The following is a 15967-nucleotide window of genomic DNA, read 5'->3' as shown; positions in this document are numbered from 1 at the left end:
TCATGGTGTTTCTTTTTATTATTATTGTAACTAATACGTAGCTTGTAATTGTAGTTACAATTGTGTAATTGTAATTGCTAATAACAAGCAGCAGGTACAAGAAAGATGTGAAAGCAACATTGGAAAACTGGTATTTTCATTGTTTTCATTACACTTTCTCACCATCAGGTGCTGCTAAATCTTACACGCCGGCCCTTTAAGTGTCTTTTATAATCGAAATGAAGAGTCCAGCGTAAAGAGACCCTTTCAAGTCTTTTTCAGATTGCCTCGATGATTTGGATACAAGGTGACCGGTAGCTGCTCACAGCAGCCAAAGAAGAGATTGAAATACATTCACTGGAAAACGGTGAAACGGCATCGAGTCAAAGCCTCGGAGAAATAGAAATGCGTTGCTTAATCATGAAGTTTGGTGAAACAAAATGGATGAGCTTTGTATGACATAGTTTACGAAGATAATTAATTAAATGCTATTTATGACTTTATGACTTGTGGCCTGTGGGGGCACTCCAGACCCAGTTTTGTTTCCATGAATGAGTGGGCTGTCTCCAGTAATTAAGGCCACAGTGAGATCGCGTTTTGCCTTTCAGCTTGATGGCGTTTGCGATTCAAATTTTGGTCGCAGTGTATTTTAAAAAGAAAAAAAGAAAAAATACAATTGACAAATAAAGCTGATGAGGTGTGAAATAGCTGTCGAGCAAAGCAATTTATCTACAATGTTAAAAATCCTGCTAGTCGCTGGTTTCGTGATGCCTGCTGGTCATTCCCAGGCCCAGTTTACTGCAGGAAACGCTGTCTAGGTAGCTTGTGCAACTTATTGATGGGGCAAAGACGGTAAGTTGTGCTCTTTTAAAGGACTAGAAGGGGGTTTATCTCCCATGGACGGCAAGAAAATCAACATTCAATATCAGTGCATCTATCATTTTTGCTTTATTTGACTGCTTGACATCATACAACAGAAACACTGGTGGTGGTGGGGGGGAAAGGGCTGGGGCGGGGGGGGGCTCGATGGTGTGATGACAGACACATCAGAGACAATCAAATATAGATGCTGCTAATGTGGATGGTTGCAAAAGTGTAACTGCTCCTTTACCTGTCGGGTGAAGACGAGAGGGTGAGAGGGAGAAGGTTCAGTTGAAGCAAGGAACAAAGTCAAAGTCGCTGCTTTTGAAATGTTCAACGTATGACAACAGTTCAAGGAAAGTCGTGGCAGCAAAAAATTACAATCGTCATAAATAAATAAGAAAGACCACCACATGAAAAATAAATAATAATAGATATTACAATCGCTTACGTGAGTTCCTCGTCACATTTATTGGCTCTCTTTAAAGTGGAACATCCTCCCAGAACTGAGCCAGTGATGTTTTTCCTTGAGCACTTTATAACAAGTTTTGATTATGTTTTTTCTTTTTAAGACGCTGTGCAAGTACAGTTTTGCTATTCTCGCATAGTTCCATGGACCATGGTACAGAAGTCACTATGGCATTTAAGGGTACGTTTTATAGCAAACCATACGTTTAAGAGCTTGTAAATTCACAAGCAATTTAAAATGATTCATATTATGCAACTGATGAGACCAAATGTAGTTCGAGACATTCGTGGCCCGTCGGGACGATTCTGTGAGCTTTGGTTGCACTTTGTGTTTACATGCTGTGGTACAAAACGGACCAGGTGGACGAGCCGGTCATAACCCCGCACAGTGAATGGAGTTCTGGCAGGTTTTTGGCAGGTTCTGGCACTGACCCGTTTGCTGATGTGAGTGAAATCCGTCCCAGAAGGTTCGGGCCCACACGTTCCACCCGCTGTGCCGGGTGTAAATCAGCTGACGTCGTTAGGAGGGTGTGAGCGTTTCGACTCAAAAAAGACAGAACAAAAAAAACAACCCAGAAACAAACATACTGTGTCTCATAACAGCGTTGCAGACCTGCTAGCATGGCTGAGTTACAAAATACACAGTTGGCGTTGGTGTTGAGGAAGTTCAGCTGAGTGAACTGAAGCAGGCAGCAGACGAGGGGGAGACGGTGGAGGTCCTAAAAACACAGGATTTTAATGTGGCGGTATTGCTTTTACGTTCTTTTTTTTTTATTATTATTTTTTTTTTATCAGCACCTGCAGTCGGTCCTGCTGGCTATAGTCGGCAGATTGTACGTTTTCAAGCCACCACCCCCCAACTGCGAGCGCACGCTGACGATTGCGGAGCGCGGTGGCATGATAAGGCCCCACTGTCGCGGCCTTCTTCCTCTCTTTGAAACGTTTCAAAGCAGCCTCGAGCCAAGAGACTTCCTGATACGGTACCCGTTGACCTCAGTGAAAGCTAAGAAGCGATGATGATGATGATGATGATGATGGTGGTGATGGTGATGATGGAGGATGAGAGGACACACAATGAGGGTGATCTGCAAGCAGTGGTGGTTATAAGTGCAGCACAGATAATATGTCAGAGTGTTAGTGCATCAGGTTACGGTTAGTCAGAGTCAAATGGCAAATCAAGGCCAGCTCTGATCCACGGGGGGGGGGGGGGGGGGCGCCGCCGCACGAGGGGCAATGATTGGTTAGCTACATCATGGATCGCTCTGTCAGTTTGTAGATGTTGTCTATGTGATGCGGCCTGTTCTTTTTTTTTTTTTTTTTTTTTTTTTTTTTAAACTCCTTGAGTATTTGGAAGGTGGGGGTGTGGGGGGATCACTTCCTGTTAGAAAAGCAAGACTTTCTTCTTCAGTTCATTTCGTTTCCACAAGGAGAGGCGGTCGAACTCGGCCATGGGCATCCCGAACACCTGCTGGAACTCCTCTGGAGCCAGATGCCTCTGGAAGACAGATGGGGAGAGAGCGCTCTCATCGCCGGCAGCCTTTCCAAGTACGTTTTTCCACTTTGCTCGATGTGTTGGGATTCTTAAAGGTCCCGTATTTTTTTTGCAGAATTTACTTCAACAATATTTCCTAACATTAATCCGTCTGTCAAGAAACTCCACCCAGAAGTGAGAACAGATCAGCCTTTACTTTGGTGGCTTGCTCCATTTTTCAAAAAGTGTTTCCTAAACTGTAAAAAAAAAAAAAAAAAAAAAAAAAAAAAAACAGCCTTTAGTGATGTCACAAAGAGCAGTGACTCAACACCTCCAGCCACGTGATTCTACAACCACGCTGTAGTCTTTTTGTTTCAGTTGCCTTCCAAACATGACTGCATCACTTGAGGCAAGAAGCTCTAACTGAGCTTTTATTTATTTTATTTATTTTTTAACAGAAGGCTGTTAACACGGGGCTAAATAAGATGGATTTTTTCGGAGAGCTTTCTTGCTTTTTGGATATCACTTGAGGCTGTTTTGCAGATGTCCAGGATGAAAATTTAAAATCAAATTAAAAATCTGAAAATTGGAATAATACAGGACCATTCAAGCTGAAAAAAAAATATATATATATACCACGACTGAATGCATCCTTATTTTTCACCTGAAAGCTTCTTTTTAAGGCTCCAAACCAGGGCACGAGCATGCGCACCTTCACCCATGCATCTGTCACATACCTCCAGTCGGGTGCGGTCGACTCCCGGCGGCGGCTTAGGGCGCCCTCTGTGGGTCACAATCAGCACTTCGTAGGGATAAATCTGAAGACAAGATAGGGAAATTCGGATTTCCACGGGAGGAAGATATAAAAAACAACACAGGAATACTACAGCTGAAGAAGAAGCCAATAAAACACTTTTTGTTGCCTGTTCCTGATTTATACTTGGTGAAAATGAAATGTAATTGTCAATACTTCCTTTAAACATACAGCTCTGGAAAAAATTAAGAGACCGCTGCAAATTTCTCTGAAATCAACATCTCCACATGTTTGACAGCCATTCCATTCCAGTGTCTGTTGAATTCCAACACAGGCACACCCCATTCTACTTCATGAAGTATTGATTAGGTGAGCACCTGCACAGAATCTTGTATAGCAAGGAAAAGAATAGAAACCACCTGCTATGGTCATCACTACCCTCTTGCAATAGGACCAGCTGGATGGTAAAAACAGTGTTAGTAGTACCTCAAAAGTAATTGGAATTTAAAAAAAAAATAACTACTGACCATTCAAAAAGAGTTGAAAAGAAAAGTTTTGAGTGAGGAAAAGTAGAAGAAAAAAAAGCCCTTCATCAATGAGAATCAATGAAGAGCCAGGCTGAGGTTTGCAAAAGACCATAAGGATTGGACCATAGAGGACTGGAGTAAGGTCATCTTCTCTGATGAGTCCAATTATCAGCTTTTTCCAACACCTGGTCATCTAATGTTTAGACAGAGACCTGGACAGGCCTACAAGCCAAAGGGTCTCGCATCCAACGTGAAATTTGGTGGAGGATCTGTGATGATCTGGGGGTGCTTCAGCAAGGCTGGAAAGGGGCAGATTTGTCTTTGCGAAGGACGCATGAATCAAGCCACGTACAAGGTCGTCCTTGAAGAAAACTTGTTTCCTTCTGCTCTGATAATGTTCCCCAACTCTGAGGACTGTTTTTTCTAGCAGGACAATGCTCCATGCCACACAGCTAGGCCGATTACGGTGTGAATGAAGGACCACCAGATCAAGACCCTGTCACGGCCAGCCCAATCTCCAGACCTGAACCCCATTGAAAACCTCTGGAATGTGATCAAGAGGAAGATGGATGGTCACAAGCCATCAAACAGAGTGGCATGAGGTCACCCAACAGCAATGTGAAAGACTGGTGGAGAGCATTGCCAAGACACATGAAAGCTGTGATTAAAAATCAGGGTTATTCCATCAAATATTGATTTCCAAACATTAATATTGTGGTGTTTCAAAACAAATATAAACTTGTTTTCTTTGCGTTCTTTGAGGTCCGAAAACACTGCATCTTTTTTGGTCAGTTTGACCATTTGTCATTTTCTGCAGATAAATGCTAGAAATGATGATATTTTTATTCGAAATTTTGGAGAAATGTTGTCAATAGTTTAAAGAATGAAACAAAAATGTTTAATTTACTCAAACACATGGCTATAAATAGTAAAATGAGAGAAACTGATAATTTTGCAGTGGTCTCTTGATTTTTTTCCAGAGCTGTATATGAGCACCTTTGTCTAACTTTGTCTGATTTTAATAGCAGATACATAGTTTTATTTCTATTTCTCTACATTTTTTTTTTTTTTTTTTACAATTCAATGACTGTTAAAATCCAATATCTGCTCTCCTTGCTATGAAGTTATATTCTGAGACCCCTCATTAAATAGTTGTTATTAGAAGTTGCAGCAGTGGCTTTGTGTTTGTGTCAAGAATGAATCTGTCTGCGAGCCTCTTCCTCCTCTACTGACACGGGTCTGCCTGGTCATACTTTGGCTGGCGTTTGGCTGGAAACCAATGAGATGACAGGTTGCGAGAATCAAGAACAATCCAGCAGCCCTGAGATGTGGAAATGGCGTGAGTGTACTGTACTCTGTCCTCATCATCTTCTTCTTCTTCTTTCTTCAATGCTACGCTAGGCTGACAGGCTAACGGCGTCCTGGACCCTGTGTTTAGCCTTCACGCAAGGCAAACGCAAGGCGTGTGTGTGTGTGTGTGTGTGTGTGTGTGTGTGTGTGTGTGTGTGTGTGAATCGAGGCTGTGCAGGTGCGAGCTGGAAGGACGGCTAACCTTCTGCTCTAGGATGCTGGGCAGAGAGTTTCCTCTGTCCATCCTCTCCCTGCGAGCCTCACCGTTCTGCAGGGGGCACATGCACAAACGTGCACACAAACGCACAGAATGGGATGAGAAAAGCACCCACAATTATTGGGTGATGACAACAACAGTCATTGTCATGCAAAGCCAGGGGTAAGCATCGTGTTACTGAGAGCTGTGCCGCCGCGGTGAGATGCAGGTTTCAAGAGCGTTGGTAAGTCGATGGCTGAGATGCGTCAAGGTGGTGGTGCAGGAGGTCAGAACGCAGGAGGAGCTCACGGAAAAGTTGCGCGTTTCGTTTTTTTTTTTTTTTTCCCCCGCGCTAAAAGGTGTCAATTTCGCAACACCGCCGATTGCCGTCAATCGGGCATGCAACATCCCACACAAGCAGCTCGAGCATGCGACGTGCTTACCTGAGCAGCTGCAAAGACAGAGAGACAAGAGAATCAGAGCGTGAGGAGGTCCGATCGGACGGAAATCACAAACACCATCACACCAGCACAGACACAGACACAGTTGATCAGCGGCGACAGACACGGGGCTCCAGAGGGGCGGCAGCGGCGGTTCGAGCACCAAGCGCTCCCTCGTCACGTCGTTTTCGTTTCCCTCTCACGGAGCCGCAGCCTCACCTGAAGCATTAGTCTCCCGACTTTTATTTACCCAATGATCCAATTGACCGACGATGTGGAAATAACCTCAAATGCCCCGATAGGTTTCTCGATTTCATTGAAATCAACGTGGCGACAGACTCAACCAGGAGGAGAAAAAGACACTGCTGAAATATATGAACTTTGAACACGGAGGTGTCGCACCTTGTCTTCCTTTATCGGCCTCTGAAGAAAACTCTGCAGACTGCATCTGCAAACACACACACACAATGCAACTATCATTATTTGGATTGTTTACATCATAGACTTGTGTCATTTACGAACATAACAGATATTAAAATACTGTATATAGTGTTTTTAATGCACATGGATATATAAATGTTATTTAAACGATTGACATCTGTTTGTTCAACACCTGATAGGATGAATATTATTAGACTAGCACAGGATATTAAAATGAATTATTCCTAAATGAGCCATCAAATCTGTTGCAGTTAATGAATCTTAAAATTATGTAACACAATTGGCCTCAGTCGCACCAAATCAGCAACAGATACGAGCAGATGTGCGGGGAGCTGGCGCTGCAGAACTCACTCTGGTCAGGCCTGAGCTTGAGTGCGAAGGAGATTTGGAAGCACCGGCAGACAGACCTGCGGGGAACGAAATGCATCAGAACCCATGAAGATGCAGAAAAAAAAACAAAAACAAAAACAGTTTCGTGAGAAACTGTCCTCCGGCTCACTGGTGTGCATGTGCGTTCTGTCGGGCAGCGACTGGGTCTTCCTCCGAAAACGGACGGCTTTCTCCTTCTCCTCCTTCTCCTCCTTCAGGATGAGCCGACCCAGGTTGGACTGGATCTGAGCGTGAACACCGTGAGTCGTTACACCGCCTCGGTGGGGTTCGGAAGGCGAAGGGACGTTTTTTTTTTTTTTCAAGCGGGTCGCGCACCAACCTTGTCCAGCTCCTGCTCCTGCAGCGTCTTGGCCTCGTCCGTCAGGTCTTCAAACTCGTCTTCCTCCTCCAGCCTCTTCTTCTTCCACTCTATCTCTGCAAGAATTCACAGTCAAGTCCACTCAGAGCAGATTGACAAGCAGGCCTGGAAACGTGGAGCTCTTGACAGGGTTGCAATACATTGAACAGCATCACCACTGCAAAAACAACAAACCATTAACAAACTACAACTTGTTTCAGCAAAATATTTGTGTTTTAGTTATGAGGACCACCTCATAGTCTCCAGTGTCTCCTGTGCATGTTCTGCAAGAAGTTGTTTTATTGCATTACATTATCCTAATACTCAAAATTAGACCAAATCAGACATTAAAGCATATTTTCATACATTTTCATAAATGTATGAATTAGGTGTCAAACTTTGGCCCGCAGGCCATATTTTGGCCTGCATTGTAATCATATTTGGCCCGCGAGGCAATACGACTAGAGCTAGAGCTGATACTGTCAGTATTATACGGCACATGTACCGCTAACACTACAAACAGGACAGGTGCCTCTCCCCTGTTGACAGTAGTCAACCTGTTTGGGTCCTTTCGAAAAGCGTCGCTGTTATATCTGGAGGAGGATTTAAAAATAAATAAATAAATATCAATGTTAGCCCACAATTTTGTCCAAGTTATACATTTTGGCCCACTGTGTATTTGAGTTTGAAACCCCCTGAATCAAGGGCTACTTTCCATATCATCAGCTAATCATTTTTAGTCTTTTTGCAACCAATGTTTGCTGTTTGGCACGAGGCTCCTTTTTGAAACCGGAAGCTCCGCCCCTCATTTTATACAGTCACTGTTGCAAGCGAACGCTACCTTGTCAAGCTGCAGCTGCCAAGTCATGTTGTCATTGTCTGATTCTGTCTGAGTCTTGGGTTTAAAATATGGGGCAGGTCGACTTCGAGTGGAGTTAGTATAATTCCTGGATTTTTGGAAGCCTTGTAAATGCATTATATCTTCCATTTAGTCAGAAGTCATGTTGACTCTACTATTAGGAGTATTTAAGTAAAAAAACAAACCCACACGTAATAGTCTGTTTACGGGGAGCAATGTCAGTGAGTAATCCATTACTAAGTAATCCACTACTGTAATGAAACCACTTTTTTAGTAACAGAGTAATGTAACGGGATTACTCTGGCAAAAATGGTAATTACACAATAATTACTTTATCAAGTCACGATTCCATTACTTTTCTGAAATATTTTGCAACCTAAAAATGTCTCGTTATCCACAAAATGTGAACAAAAAACAAACAGAAAACACTGATGCCGCAGATTGATGACGCAGCCGTGCATGCAACGCCATTGATATGCGGCGACGCACCAAAATCAAGGCCGGCGGCGGCAAAAGAAAAAACAGCGATTGCGTTTGTCGCTGGAAATACAAACATTATTTTGAGTTTGCCTCATGTAATGAAAGAATATTGTGGCTCGTTGTACTTTATGTGCAGGAAACAAGACGTTCTCAACTGTTCCTTTATCTTTTTTTCAACTAAAGTAATTAATAATTGATCACTTATGAAATGAAGTAGTTACAGAAGTAATTAGATTACTGATTAGGAGTAATCAGTAGTTGGATTACCTTTCTGGAGTAATCTCAACAACACTGACGGTGAAACAGTGACCCCTAGTTTTAAAGAAGGTGATTTTCACATGACAAGTGCAGCTGCTCGCCGATGAAGATGAGGGAAAGCAGTTTGTCAGCCGAGGCGCTTCGGTGTCCGTTTACCCATAGCGGCGAGCGATGGCGGGCAGGGCCAGTACTCTGTCTCTATCTTGGACGGCAGGTTGGGATCTGGAGGCTGAGCTGCGGGGAACTTGGCCGACTGGATGACGCCTTCCACATGCTTGTTGGCCTCTGCGAAGACACAGAGCGTCAGCACGCGTTAGCGTCGGGGGGGGGGGGGGGGGAGAACAGCGAGGTTCGTGAGGACCTCGCTGAGGACGTGAGCGGCCGCTCACCTTGCTTGTAGATGGGAGGTTTCCTGTAGATGTTGGTTCCGTTGTCTGGAGATAATGCAAACATTCAGTTTTACTTCAAGGAAAATTTAAAACATGCTGTTTCTAAATGAAGTTCTCTCTGTGGTTGTGTTTGTGTTACCTGGTCTGTGGAAATGCTGCTGACTGGTGCTGATCTTGCGCGTAGCCTGCAGTTGCAGCGATGAACCTCCAGGGGAGCCACTCTCACTTTCTGCTCTACGTGCCTTTATCTTATAGAAAAAAAAAGCAAACATAAATACATTTTTTTTAAAAAAAAGTCAGTTAAAAAGTTTACTCTGAGAGTAAAAAGTATTCTGGCCAAAACAAAAGGCAGTCTTCATTTGAAGCCTTCACTTTGTTCATTTTTAAGGAAAAAATCTAAAAAAAAGACAAGATCAGAGGATTCAGACCTCACAGTTTCGTAAGAATAACATGGCAGGGCATGGGAGTTTTAACCATTTTGCAAAGCAAATTTGCATGTATGTTGTGACCATTCATTTAAACTAGTGTTGTCACGATACTAGATTTCAGACTTCGATACGATATCTGGAAAAATATTGATTTTCGATACGATTTTCGATAGTGAAGTCTCGCAGAAGTAGGGGACGTAGGGGAGGGAGCACTCGGAGCGTTTCTGTGTGTGTTGGCGGCGCCGCACGTCGAGTCGATGTAGTATTAATATATCGATACTACGGAAAAGTCATATCGTACCGTTTTTACTTTTAAGTATCGATATTTTATCAATATATCGATATTTTTGGCAACACTAATTTAAGCTTTGCTTTACAAATAAGCAGTTGATTGAGCAAAATACTCTAGGCCATCCTAGTCAAAGCTACCCCCCCCGCCCCCCGCCCCCGCCGGGCCCCATCTGTGAAGAACACTGCAGTCCTCTAAGGCAGAAAGAAACTTTTGACTCAGACAGGAATGAGAGTATGTCGCCCAGTAAGATATTAATTATCTTTTTTCTCTATCTTAACAACATTAGAGCCGCTAGAACTGAGGGCATAGCGTGGAGGGGGACTGCTGGCTGCAGCCTGCAGAACAGAGACTCTGTGTCTCGGAGGCAACGGGCTTTAAATGTCACATTTTAGCGGCGTGAGGAAGACAGGGTCCCGATTGAAGAAGGACACCGACAGAAAGTCATGAGTCGATTTATAGTTTTCTCAAAAAGCCCGAGTTCCAAACCATGGCTGACTCATAGAAGCTTTGACCGGGTCACGGGGGCGGCAGGATGGCGGTGGTGGTGGGGGGTTCATCTGCTGTGTGACGCTTCATTTAAAACAAGGATTTGGACGTTAGGCCTCTTAGATATTGACACGTTAGTCGCTGCAGTGCAGGAGCAAAGACAGCAGGTTTGATTGGAGGTAAAAAAACTAAAATAAAATAAATGATTCCGCTAAGTTTTACTACTGTTAACCTCTAGATACCCCCTAAAACACTAGTGGACTAATATTCTATTTAACAAGCAACAAGGGCTGCTTTTTGTTTGTCTGCTTGTGTGTGTTTTTTTTATTTTTTAAATGCAGTCCCTTCTTGGGACACGGGACCGACCAGGAGCTTTGCTAGATGGATGCGCTACAGCAGATTTTTCACATAGCAAAAATGTTTATTTTTTACCGGCTGTTGCTCTTACCCCGGGGGAGGCTGGAGGAGACGTGTGGGGAGGAGACATGGATCTCTGCGGGTGAGAGAGACACAGGAAGCTCACGCCGAGGCTCTTTCAGAAGAAAACACTTCAGGAAAAGATTGTCAATCTGAGGCTGCGTCCTTATTTCTGAGCGTGTGTGTGTGTGTGTGTGTGTGTCGGGGGGACCTCTCTGCGGGGCGGGTCGAGGGGCGAGAAGGTGAGGTGCGGCTGGTAGGTCATCAGGTCGGGACGCTCCACCTGCAGGATGGCTTTGTCTCTGGGCAGCGCCGCCAGGTCTCTGTAGCCCACCACTTGGTCGTTCACCCGAGTCTCCACACACACACACACACACACACGCACACGCAGAGATCCCAGGTCAGTGTCTGTGTGTTTGACGCACCGACCAAACAGTTTTGTGTTTCGCGGACGTAGACATGGGCTCACTGTGATGCTCGAGGCCGGAGACCCCGGGGCGCTGAGGCCCCTGGATGCAGGCAGGTTGACCGGGGTCACCTGTCCCTCCACCTGTGGAACCAGAAACCGTTACAGTGACTCCCCAGACCAGGCATGGGCAAACTACGACCCGGGGGCCATATGCGGCCCGAACTTGAAGAAATTATATTAATAGTAAACAAGTCATAAAATAGCTTTCCGTCAATTTTCGGTGTATTTTCAGTACAGAGTTAAATACCGTGGGGCTTCAAAGACAGATATTTTGTTGTAACTCTTTAGTTAATTTTCAATTGACATTAAAGCACAGGTTTCCTACATATCATCACCCTATTAAAATAATGGCCAAAGTCATTTTTTTTTTTCAAGTTTTTGAGATAATTTAAGCAAAAAAAATCATTTTTGTCAAAAAATGACTTAGGCCATTATCTTAATAGTGTGACGATATCCCATGGTACAGTTGTTCTCTTATGAGGTGGGTCAACAACACAACACTCCATCCGTCTGCCCCTCTTTCAAATTTTAGAAAGAGGCCATAGATTATTAACTAATAAACAATAAACTCTGCCAAACCTGCCGGGTTAGAAAGACTTCTTTTTTATCCCGCTAGCCTAGCATGGCAGAATTTCACTAAACTCCCGCGGCAAAAGGTACAACATCGGCAATGTTTGTCATTTTTATGCATTTCCACAATTCCGAAAATGTCTCCAGTGAGTCTATGAACTTCTCAGAAGTGTGAAAAAGTATTTTTATACTTTCTCTCTTCGCGTTAAAACAGGTCATTCTGGACATCGACCACTATGACACCTGTGGCCCCCTAGCCAAAGATTTTTTTAGAAGGAGGCTGTAAACAGAGGGCTACCAGAGGGATCTAGACATAGTTTTTGTGTGTGTGTGTGTGTGTGTGTGTGTGTGTGTGTGTGTGTGTGTGAGGCAGCTCTGCTGGAGTCCAGGATGGAGAATAAAGCTGAGGAAATGACCCCTTTAAAAACCTGAGACTTGGACGCTTGAAAGGGTTTTTTTTGCGTGTTTGTGTGTGTGTGTGTGTCTGTGCGCCGTGTTGGATCCCAACCAATCGCAGCCACGTCTCCTGTGACGTCATCAGGAAGGAAGCGCGAGGGAAGTGACTTCCATGAGGGAAGAATGTCAACAAACGTGTTGTGTCGCTTGCACTGTGTGACTCCAGCCTCCGTCCAGCACCGTTCCTCACAGAGGATGATATGATCGGTGGGGAGGAGGGAAAATGGATGCTAAGGATGTTGACAGTGTCCAGACTGGGGATGGTTCTGTCACACAGCGTCATTTACAGCATGAGATAGAGCCGCTGTTTGTTGCTATCAGATATTCTAAAGTTGCTTTCCGCCTCCATCCGGCTGGACCGCGCCTGCTTCTTCCATTGCAGTTATTTATTTGTTTGGTCATTTTGCGATGATGTCACCAGCCGCGCTCCCCCAGAATTTTGGCTCACTGGAGTAGGATTACCTTCTGCATGGCTGAAGAGTGGCCTTCCTCCTCCTCCTCCTCGTCGGGTTTTTCAGCAGCTGGAGAGGCGGACGGGGGATCGGGGGAGAGAATCGCAAATGCATTAGCCGGTACGGGCACACACATTGTATTATGGAATGACTCATCGAAAAAAACCTCAAGCAAGGGAAAATTTAACTCCTGGAAGTAGGGGAGCGCTGACGCGCATCCGGAAAAGAGGCTTAAAGCTTGGGTTTGGCTTTGATCAAATTATCAGGAACCGAAAAGCTGCACTTACGGGGAGTTCTCCCTCAATCAAAGTAAATTACGGTGATTTGCTGGCTTTTTAGCGCACATGAAGAAAGACGTTCCAAGAGGATACACAGACTTATTTATTTCTTCATTTAAAGGTGCACTACAGTACCTAAGACTATAAAGTACTCTGAGAGTTTAAGTTGACCTGCTCTAACATCTATGTGATAAAGTGCTGTTTAATTTTGGGGCTTTTGCTCAATATAAACACACGTGTATTTACAATTTTAATTTCATTTCACGCCAGTCGATCCCTTCAAAATGTTCCGCTAACGGTACAATGTTGATATAAGCTCACTTTGCCAATGTTTTCTAACAGTATGTGTCTCTCCTCTCTACATCATTTTCTTACTATTTCGCTTTCTATACTTTTCAGAGTATTCGAGGCCCCTGCCAGCTCTCCCCGGGTTGGTGACAACAGGCCCGGCCATGTGTTTGTTCCATCCTTTGAGACAAACTGTCGGGGGACGTTAGCATGCTAGTGCAGCAGGTGCTCGTCCCAAGTCAAGCATCAGCGTGTTCGCACCATGTTGCTGCAGGTATTGTTGTTATTATTATTATTCATTCATTCATTCATCATTCATCTTCTATACCCGCTTATTCCTATTCAGGGTCACGGTGCTCTGCTGGAGCCTATCCCAGCTGTCTTAGGGCCAAGGCAGGGTGACACCCTGGACAAGTCGCCAGTTCATCGCAGGGCCACATAGAGACAGACAACCATTCACACTCACATGCACACCTACGGACAATTTAGAGTGTTCAATTCACCTCACATGCATGTTTTTGGAGTGTGGGAGGAAGCCGGAGAACCCGGAGAGAACCCACGCAGACACAGGGAGAACATGCAAACTCCACTCCTTGCAGACTGAGGATTCAGCCAGCGTCTGTGGTGGCGGTGGGGACGGGGGAGAGTGGAACTGGATCCAGAGGCGCCTGTTACCAGAGCCACCTCAGGGGACGGTTGGGGGGTCCGACCAGCGGCAGTAAGGACACCTTGAGCCCTCCACTCAAGGCAGACATCCCGACCCATCCCCCCTCCCCACCCCTCCTGCCTGACTGTTTATCGGCTCCCCCAGCTGGGCCAACGCCCCAAGCCAGGCCTCAACAGTTACCACCGCGGTTCCGCTCCTCCCTCCGGAGACCCAACAGCACGCTGCCGGGGGGCATCGCCTGCCCTCCTTCCCTCCCTCCCATCCTCACCCTCCATCCAAAACACTGTCAACTTTGCTGCCACCAGATCAGCGAGCCCCTGTCCTCAGCTGAACTCGGCTGGATTGGAGGGAAGAGGTTTGCGGTGATGTAATATAGACTCAATGCATGGAAGCACCAAACACATCTTCACTTCACTGACTTTGGTGGGAAAGGAAAGGAGATTTTATGCTTATTAATCGATCTTATGAGGAAAAAAAATTCGAACATTCGACTCTAGGGGGCGCATCGATTCTTAAATAAAAAGATCTACATTTACGAAAAGAAAGCATAGCTGGATGTATTGCTGAGCTACGTTCGGCGTGATTGCGCTCTAATGCTTTCATAGAAAATAGCTTTGACGTGCACTCCGGCTAATATAATATTGATATGCGATCTTTGGAGCAAACACCTATCAAACAAAGTCAGCAACCTTCATTAGAAAGACAAAGTAAGAGGCTTGAACAAGCTTGTTTTGCACATTTTCAGTTTGTTGACACAAACACTAAATCTTTAATAGAAAATGTAAATAGAAAATAGCACTTAATTAACTTCACTTAACAATATTCATTTTTATTTTTCTAAAAATGGAAATACTTTTATAAAAATAATGAACAGAGCTTTTGAGCTTTTGAGCTCTAACTGTTTTGGGGTTTTTTTGTGTGTTTTTTAGGATAGAACCAAACCAGCTTAACTGGTTCAGTCCAGTCAATTCTAGTTTAAGCTAATCAGATTCACAGTACAATTGTGGGTCACTGGCTATTCTATGTATTCCGAGAGCAGCCATTAGCTAAATGTCATTGTATTTTACCACACAATCTTAGCATTAAGCTAATCGCACTGTTATGTCCACGGAGGTGTTTGCACCAATGTAAACATTTTCCCACAATAGCATTAGCGTAGCGCTCCCCCTGGAGTACAGTGCTGTAGTACAGTGGCCTACAACAGTCAGCGTGGCTCCGTCCACCTGACCGGCAGCGGCCTGAGTGCCTTCTGTGTCTGATAGTCTTATCACTAAGAGCTTTTAACTGCCAGGGAGTCGTCAATGGGGCAGAGCCTGTGAGTGAGTGTCTCGCCCATTAGTCTGTACACACACACACACACACACACACACACACACACACACACACACACACACACACACACACACACACACACACACAAACAACAACTGTTCTTTCTCAACAAAATCATACAGAGATCTGGCTTTTGTTGTGGTGACAGTTTAGTCTAGAATTATTACTTAAGTAGCATTGCTAGCATTCAAGTTATAACAAAGTCTGACTTCCAATTAAATAATAATATATATGTTTATCAGTGGATGCTGTGCACGTCAATGATTTTAAAATATTTTTTTAATTAATGATCATAAGTATATTGATCATACTTTTTTTTTTTTTTTTTTCTTTTTTAAGAAAAATGAATATACACATATCAGCAGGAACGCATGATAATAATCAATGTTATTCGCAGCTGCATTGAGAAAGTTCTGCCACTAGGATTTGCTCTTTACGGTTTGTATCACTTTAATTTAGGCCTGCGTTGGTCTTTTTCTGACTGGGGGCTCAAGAGGAAATGTGGTTTTTAGACCTCGATATTGAACACTTCCCGTCGCGCTCTCACATTTCATGCTAGCAACAATCAGCAGATCGTTTCGGAAACAGACTCATCAGGAGGAAACGCGATGCTCCCAATATGGAGCTTCATA

The 15967-nt window shown here is 44.3% G+C and overlaps 1 protein-coding gene across 1 annotated transcript; it reads right to left on the bottom strand.

Annotated features, from left to right (window-relative positions):
- Positions 1-1360: 1360 nt before the first annotated feature.
- On the bottom strand, positions 1361-14116 carry dmtn (dematin actin binding protein). The gene is made up of 16 exons (XM_076029807.1): positions 13927-14116; positions 12781-12839; positions 11293-11373; positions 11035-11178; positions 10855-10899; positions 9340-9448; positions 9201-9245; positions 8968-9096; positions 7197-7291; positions 6987-7101; positions 6839-6894; positions 6449-6494; positions 6050-6057; positions 5613-5678; positions 3517-3597; positions 1361-2803 (listed from the first exon to the last, which is right to left on the bottom strand). The coding sequence occupies exons 1-16, from the start codon at positions 14099-14101 to the stop codon at positions 2690-2692; spliced, it is 1368 nt and encodes a 455-aa protein (XP_075885922.1). The 5' UTR covers positions 14102-14116; the 3' UTR covers positions 1361-2689.
- Positions 14117-15967: the final 1851 nt, after the last annotated feature.

This window comes from Nelusetta ayraudi, unplaced genomic scaffold (assembly GCF_046127955.1).
Source record: "Nelusetta ayraudi isolate G7.1 ecotype Tasmania unplaced genomic scaffold, CSIRO-AGI_Nayr_v1 ptg000026l, whole genome shotgun sequence".
Taxonomy (NCBI): domain Eukaryota; kingdom Metazoa; phylum Chordata; class Actinopteri; order Tetraodontiformes; family Monacanthidae; genus Nelusetta; species Nelusetta ayraudi.
Note: the sequence above shows the minus strand (reverse complement) of the source record. Positions and strands in the feature narration are given on the sequence as shown.

What these genes read in the sequence shown, in the direction of transcription:
- dmtn (XM_076029807.1), bottom strand. Translation starts at nt 14,101, where the DNA reads ATGGGTCGGGATGTCTGCCTTGAGTGGAGGGCTCAAGGTGTCCTTACT. An exon ending in ACCTCCCATCTACAAGCAAG is followed by an intron (nt 9,097 to 9,200) that starts GTGAGCGGCCGC and finishes GTGTCTTCGCAG; the next exon opens with AGGCCAACAAGCATGTGGAA. An exon ending in CAAGCTCAGGCCTGACCAGA is followed by an intron (nt 6,495 to 6,838) that starts GTGAGTTCTGCA and finishes GTGTGTTTGCAG; the next exon opens with ATGCAGTCTGCAGAGTTTTC.